The 7866-nt window shown below is 44.4% G+C and overlaps 2 protein-coding genes across 2 annotated transcripts in view; one reads left to right on the top strand and one right to left on the bottom strand.

Moving 5' to 3' along the window:
• Positions 1–1172, top strand: part of LOC142101927 (uncharacterized) — a 65024-nt gene extending 63852 nt beyond the window's left edge. The window contains exon 16 of the mRNA XM_075186373.1: positions 750–1172. The gene's annotated coding sequence lies outside the window, so the exon portion shown is untranslated. The remainder of the gene's footprint in view (positions 1–749) is intronic.
• A 966-nt stretch (positions 1173–2138) lies between these two features.
• PPP1R11 (protein phosphatase 1 regulatory inhibitor subunit 11) lies at positions 2139–7759 on the bottom strand. Its single transcript, XM_075186389.1, has 3 exons — positions 7425–7759; positions 6228–6336; positions 2139–3362 (listed from the first exon to the last, which is right to left on the bottom strand). The coding sequence occupies exons 1-3, from the start codon at positions 7500–7502 to the stop codon at positions 3190–3192; spliced, it is 360 nt and encodes a 119-aa protein (XP_075042490.1). The 5' UTR covers positions 7503–7759; the 3' UTR covers positions 2139–3189.
• Positions 7760–7866: the final 107 nt, after the last annotated feature.

The raw sequence follows: 7866 nt of genomic DNA on the forward strand, positions 1-7866 counted from the left end.
CAATATTGACACAGAATAAATACTGCCTATATGACACCAGGACAGAGCAACTACTGCCACAGTGTTTACTGGGGTGGGCATACACAATATGTAGGGTGAGTGGCCAGGGGACTGGAGGGCAGCGGGATGTACCTGGCTGAAGGGATAGAATGCGAGCATCTCACGGTCAGTGCACCCCACCTCACACCTGCCAAGGTAGGGGCACGTGCCCTCATGGCTTGCACTGGCCCTGCAGTCAGGTACATCCCACCGCTGCGGAGACCCGCTACCATATCATGATAAATATTGCTATGTGGTCAGGGGGTTCCCAACCCTTTATACGATGCAGGGACACATTGCCCCATCCTTCACACTTGTAGAAGATGTCCACCCAAAATGTTTATTTTACAGATGAATCCCCTCCCCATTAGCGCAGATGTCAGGGACCCTTGCAGTTCCTGGAGAAACATCTCCATGGATTATACACTAAAGACATTTAATGAACCCATCCCATCGTATAACACGTCGATAAATCTGATTGGATGGTTAGCAGGACTTGTCCGATCCGTTTTATTGACACTTTGTACAGAGTGGTGCATTCATGTGAAGGGTTTCTCCCTTGGAGATCTGACCGTTACTGGTGGTAGAAGGGAGATTCTCTGAGGTCCAGGATATGAGACTTCTGTAAAATATGAATTTAAATCATACGTGTAACTGACCGACATGGCGTAAACACCACCAATACCTTTTCTGTTTTCTTTCTTCCCCAGGTAAGAAGCCACAGGAGCCAGTGTCAGGAAATCCAGTTTAAAATTTGTGCTTTTATAGTATACACATTGACAGTATACACAGTTTATCCATAAAGAACAGATGTAGACTATCAGTCTCATCCCAGGCTGGCAGGACATGCTGAGAATTTTAGACATGCCGGCCTGGGCTATTCCTTCACCTCCTATTGTTGTATAATATAAAGACTTAAACTATCAAAGTCTGAAAGGCAGGAAATTCACAGCCCACCGACTTAGACTCCTGAGTGTGATCATACAGTGGTTTAGAGGCTGGTAGTGTTTGTATTTAGGAAGTAGATACTGTCAAACATGCTTGCTAGCCGCCCCTCAATGGCTCCTCTCCCTCCACGCTGTTCTTTTTAATGAAATAAACCATACATACTAATAATAAACAATAAATGCATATATTGTCTTCCTCTTCATTTGTGAGTGTGTAGGTGTCTGGTCCATTTAAAGTGATACAATAGGTCTCTACCTATAGTGCTTTCTGTTCAAAACTCATAGTTCCATAGTTAAAACAATAGACATTAGGGGGTAAATTTAACAAGCTGCGGGTTTGAAAAAGTGGAACTGTTGCCTATGGCCACCAATCAGACTCTAGCTGTCATTTTGTAGAATGTACTAAATAAATAACTACAATCTGATTGGTTGCTATAAGCAACATCTCCACTTTTCAGACCCGCAACTTGATAAATTTATTCCTAGGACTGTAAAACCCATTTAAAGTACAACCACCCCCCTAAAACACAATGGATGTAGCATTTGTTTGTGTTGAATTAATAGTCTTAAGATTACCGCCTATCGTTATGTAGGAACTAGTGATGTCACTTGTGCACAAGTGGCGGGAAAATTTATAGGGTCCATTTGAATATTGGTGCATCTTTCAAAAATGGCAGCTGTGTGTGTGACAGAAATAAGACTGCATGTGTATTATAAGTCTGCACGTCATTTTGGATCCCAATTTGCAGGATGCAGAAGATTTGCCTTCTCTCCTGGGAGTCCTACCCGGAATTCGGGAGTCTCCCGTACATTCCGGGAAAGTGGACAAGTATGCTCTAAAATGTACAATAAAATGAAGCAGAAAAATTTCCCCGAGAAGTGAAAATGTTGTGTACTGTATAATAAATCTCAGGTAAATCTGAGATCTGAAACTGTTCACTGCTTGTTACTGAAACATGTTCTTAAAAACCTGAAAGTGAACATCGGATCGTGTTCATTTCTAATACACGTTTACACAATTTAGCTTTAAGCCCTTCATAGTCAGAGGTGAATCCAATAATTATTTAGGTTTTGTGCTCTGTTGGCTTCACCGAGAATCACTTTTTCCTTTAACCACAATCTTATTTGGTTTGAAAAGCCAGGACACAGATACCAAACAAAAATCTTTTAATTCCCAGAAGGGAAAAAAACAAAAAACAAAACTAAACAAATAAGAATAAAAGAAAATCAAAAACCACAATATACAGAGTCTATAAAAAGTAAATTTAACCAGAATATTCAGAGGACCCTAACTAATGGGGTCATTAAAGCCCAACTTCAGAACTGCTGTGCATCTCATATGTACAAAGAAAAATGTGTGGTTATCAATCAAGTGAAATAATGACTTTAATGAAGCGGATACAATGGTTATGAGGTGACAGCCTTTTATGGCAGCTATAGCTGGAGACGTGACATAGCGCATTAGAAGGCTTCTTTAATGGAAATAATGTACTTTAAGCCATAGCGACCAATCAGATACTTGTTTTTAGTCTACAGCTAGATATGCAAAGATCTGATTGGTTGTTACAAATGAAGTCACATATTATGATACAGGATGTAATGACAAGGAAAGCATTATAAGCAGACTTTCCACAAAGGACTATATTGTAATAAATCCAATTGGTTACAATTTTCTGGAGCTTTATCAATGTTATTTTGAAATGTGGCTGGCCTGAGAGAATCTCATTCATAAATACATTCAATAGATTACATTACATTATACTAGGAGGAAAATTTGAAGCAACGATGGAGAGCACAAGATAAAGGGGGGGGGGGGCGGTCACCAGTGACTAGACCAGAGAATGACCAGCAAGGAAGAGGGGGAGAGGCCATGCACATACATTCAATAAGAAACGTTTCCCTGCAGAGGAGACATTACGCCAGTATGAAAGAGAGGGACCGTGCACTAACCACGTGGAGTGTTAACCTGTTCAATAATGAGGGAGTATAATATAACCCTAACTCATGGAACATCAGATTAACCACTCTCTATTCATCTTCCCAACCCTTAGCCACTAGATTAGCCAATACGAAGACACTGATACAGGACCTGCAACTCTGCTGCCGTGACTCTCACAACGAGACGGTTACGAGACACTAGGCAGCAGCGCTCATGAACAACGGTGATGTTGGAGATGCACTCTGTCACTCTCTTCTGGCTGTCTCAGTGCTGCATGTTGCCAGCGTTCTCGTGGCTTGGTGGTGGAGCGTCTCTTGCTCCGGAGGGTCCCTTCTTGTGGCCCCGGATACAATGAGCACTGTTGCAGCAGTCGTCCTCGTCTTCACTTTCAGTTGAGCTTTCACCGAAGGCTCTTGGCTTCTCGTAGATACAACAGCCTGTGGCAGAAAAGAGACAGTCGCAAAGGTCACGAGACAGTGAGCAGGGCTGACGGAGAGGGGTTTTCATTCTAGCCACTCTCATTCTGCATATAGATAAAATGTAATCGATTTGAAGGCACATATATTCCTGTAAGCAAACTTAGTATAAGAACTATCCCCCAGAACGGTGTCTGTGACTACAGTCTAGGGTACGTCAGTCTCTCTCAAGTATCTTCAGTTTCCACAAATTCCTGGAACTGGTAAAGATATTATTTATGTTTGATTTTTATATGCTTATGTAATCTGCAGCTCTCTAGATGCTCTGGCACTAGATTCCAGTATGCCCAATGCAGCCTATAAAAACTAGACAGTCACAGGTTGTCCAAGTCTGTCCTACAGCCTCCATCACAGAGAAGACTCTATACTGTCAAGTTATCTCTTTTTACATCAGCTTCAGAGCATATGTCCTGCTGGAGAAGGCTCTGGAATTTTGTTTGATCTCTACAAATACATCACTGGATCCGTCTAATCCAAACAAACCATATATATTATGGAAGAATTCAGGTCGAAACGCATTGGTTAAAAAAAGAAAGCAACCATAAGATGCAGCTGCCTACACCTTCTTGTCTACTCCATCCACCCCCATTGAGAAAAGAGCTGTCCGGGCAATGGAGCGTATCAGCGTCTAGGAGTTCCACCTAACTGGGGGTGAAGCAGCTGGAGCGCGTTGTGCGTTCCACAGATGAATTTCAACACCGAACAAGCAGAATAAACAGCACCGTACCCAAATACCAGAAGTTAGGCCTAAATAAACCTTTTACCAGGGCCCAATACCCCTTCCTCCACCTACAGCAAGTAACCACCAGCAACACACTGAATCGCATCACCCCTAAACAGCAGAGCACAGAATCCAGAAGAGTATATTACATACACACAGCTTTCCACAGGTTTGATAACAGCATTTTATCTGCATTTACCGCACGACCGTCATTAAACACCATAGTACTCAATGTGAAGCATAAACATAGAGAGGCCTTAATACTGGGAGACACGAAGAACCATAAATACCGAGGGCAATAAACAGTTTGAGCCTAGGACACTGGGCCCTATAAACAGTGTAGAATTATTTTTTGAGCCTCAACATTGCGCTCCATAAACACTGGGAACAGTAGCCATTGCCAGTAACAAACACTGTCAGCTAATCACATTGCAAGCTACACACTGCAGGCTATCAATACTGGTAACCGATAGGCATATACAATTCACAAAAGAGCTATAAACCAACACAAAATAGCATAAACATTCACATCATAAGAATATACGGACTACAAGGACAACAGACACATTTTTTAAAGAACCTCACAAGAACTTCTCTACATGGGAAAATGAAACAATCTTCCAAGACAACAACCCATATACTTCACTGACTCAAGGTGTGCCCCTTCTTCTCTCCACAGAATTGTACAGATTCTGTCATCCAGACACCCTCATATATTCAAGAAGCTCCATTCACAGGACAATGCTGGAGACAACAGACTCGCCGACTTGTGCTGGGCGGATTAGTAAATTCATACACAGCAGCATGGCTAATATCACTGCAACTTCAATGACAGATATCAGTTTATTGCCCTGTGCCAGATGTTGTGGTGGCTTCAGGTTCCTGTAATGTGTTGAGGAAACACTGCATAGAACTTTACTTTTTAATAGAGTTGCAGTTAAATGTTATGGGATTTAGCGGTCCTTTCAGCGGTAAATAACCTCAATTAGCATTCACAGATATATACATAAAGCCTTCAGAATCTTATCAGGAAGATATCTGAAATAAATGTGTGTTAATGCAGCAAGATTTGTTTTTATACAAAAAATAAATCATTTTTCAGCATTTAGACATGAATTCAATCCTTAGGTTGTCAAAATTAGATAACAAATGTATTTCCTAATATAAAGTGACTTGGTTCATGGCTGGAATGAGTAGATGTATCCAGCAATTTATATACATTATTATACAGGGCAGACAGGGGTTGGAGAAGCAGATTTCTACGCAGAGGATTAGAGAAGCAACAGTTTCCATGGTGACTTCATGATGACAACTATCGCACCGACACCCACAGTCAGATGTCACCTAAGACATTTATGTTCCAAATGTAGCAGTCCCCAAAGAATTGTGGGCTACAGAGTCCTCACTGGGCAGATTGGACAGCACTGGGACCCACTGGGCCATATTTGAGAAACAAGAGAAATGTCAGTTGCCATGGTGACAGGAGGAAGAACTCGTAGAATATAGACAGGGATAGAATAAAACTGGGATGTTTTAGTGGACTAGGCTGCCGTAGACACGTAAACAACTATATTTTTATGATCCTCTGCCGGCCGAGAATCGGTTGTAGTTTAACAATAGCTGGAGCAAAACATATTACAGACAACAGGTCTTTGAAATAAAAGGTTGATAAATCGTATCCTGAAATATAGGACAGAATATAGCACAAGCATAAATTGGAGTTATGAGAACAGTAGCAGATGATATAAACATCAATGCTGACACCTTGCACCTTTACTGACCGCTATACAAAAATTAATATCTATATATAAGGCATACCTGCTAATATTTCCAACAAAAATCAACACACCTTTCAATGCCCTTGATTTTCCCAACACCACCCCATATTTATATTGACCATGCTGCAATCCACACTCCCTTTTACCTTTACTATAACTACAGGAATGTCACCCACAAAAACTGTACTGTTGGGGGGGGAGTGGGGGTTCATGTATCCGATAAATCCACTGTCCGCACAATGTGGATCTACAGTATTAGGTTTTTATAAATGTCTAACAAGCAGAATTATGTTTGGACAGTGGCATATTCACACAGAGGACTCTCACATTTTGATGAGCGCCTTCCCAGGTTCTCATTATCCACGGTGTCGCACGTCCACTCCACTTTCTTATCAGGTTTCCTCTTCCGCAGCTTTAACGTCAGTGAGCGCGGTTCCTACAACAACAAAAAGAATATAATCAGACAAGACAGTCATCTTTTTATAAGACCAGAGAACCCTGTGCAGTGTTATTATACACTTTTATGCGCAACAAGACCGCGCTGGATGTGTCAAAAGAATTCAGAGGAAAAAGGTTCATGTATCTGGGGCGGTATATGGAGTATATAGGTAGGAGTTGAATTGTGACAGGGGGGTGTGGGTGTGGGTGTGTGTGTGTGTGTGTATGTATATATATATATATATATATATATATATATATATATATATATATATATATACACACACACCCCCCACTGTCACTGGAGACCACTGGCATAATTTACCTCCAGTATACTCTATGCCCCACAACGAATAAATACTGACCCCAAACCCTAGCAGTACCCTGGGCACAAGCCCACAACCACCCCATGGCCCTCTACATGCCGCAGAGCTGCAAGATAGGGAACAAGCCACGGGGGCCACAATCCAATGATGAGCAAGGCAGGGAAGTATATGGCATGGTAATGGTAAAGGTGAAATGGGCAGTTGGGCCAAATCATGACACCACCCCCAGTGTGGGCCTGTGCCCTGGGCTGGCTGTGTAGGCAGGGGGGAGGCTGTGCCCTGGGCTTGTTGCGTAGGGTTGGGAGGCTGTGCCCTGGGCTGGGCGTGTAGGAGGGGGGGGGGGGGGCTGTTCCCTGGGCTGGTTGTGTAGGAGGGGGGGGGCTGTTCCCTGGGCTGGTTGTGTAGGAGGGGGGGGGGCTGTGCCCTGGGCTGGTTGTGTAGGAAGGGGGGGGGGGGGGGGCTGTGCCCTGGGCTGGTTGTGTAGGGGGGGGGCTGTGCCCTGGGCTGGTTGTGTAGGGGGGGGGGGGCTGTGCCCTGGGCTGGTTGTGTAGGGTGGGGGGGCTGTGCCCTGGGCTGGTTGTGTAGGGGGGGGGGGGGGCTGTGCCCTGGGCTGGTTGTGTAGGGGGGGGGCTGTGCCCTGGGCTGGTTGTGTAGGGGGGGGGGCTGTGCCCTGGGCTGGTTGTGTAGGGGGGGGGGGGTGCACACCGCCCCTGTGGTCTGATCTCCCAGCACTAATGAGGTCACAGATTGCGTCACTCACCGGCTGGGCCTCGCTCTCGGTGGTCACGGTGCTGGACGCGGCTCCTCCCCCCACCGCCATCCCGGTGGATTCTGCCATGTCAGGTGAAGCCACAAGAAATCGGGATCAGCCAGCAGACACCTCCTGTTCGGGTAGAGTCCAGCTCCGCCTTCCGACGCTCTATCCCTCCACTTCCGCTCCTCTCACTGGTTAGCGGGTCTCGGAGCCGCTGTTGTGTCTCGCTGGTGCCTCACATATCACACGTCCGGTACTGTACATACGGCTGTCAGTCACGGTGTATTATACTAGTCACTGTGTACATTCCGCCTGTCACTGGCTTCTGCCAGGGAGCAATATGGCGGAAACATGTTATTTGACATTAATTTGTAGAGATCTTTTATCAAACTGTGATAAAATGTCTCCATCGCTTTCCCCACAGATCTACGGCGGCGGCCATTTTGGC

The sequence above is a fragment of the Mixophyes fleayi genome, chromosome 9, assembly GCF_038048845.1.
Source record: "Mixophyes fleayi isolate aMixFle1 chromosome 9, aMixFle1.hap1, whole genome shotgun sequence".
Classification (NCBI taxonomy): Eukaryota; Metazoa; Chordata; class Amphibia; order Anura; family Limnodynastidae; genus Mixophyes; species Mixophyes fleayi.

Coding starts and splice junctions, on each gene's coding strand:
- PPP1R11 (XM_075186389.1), bottom strand. CDS start 7,502: ATGGCAGAATCCACCGGGATGGCGGTGGGGGGAGGAGCCGCGTCCAGC. Junction 6,337..7,424: donor CCGAGAGCGAGGCCCAGCCG/GTGAGTGACGCA, acceptor TTGTTGTTGTAG/GAACCGCGCTCACTGACGTT. Junction 3,363..6,227: donor GGGAAGGCGCTCATCAAAAT/GTGAGAGTCCTC, acceptor TTTCTGCCACAG/GCTGTTGTATCTACGAGAAG.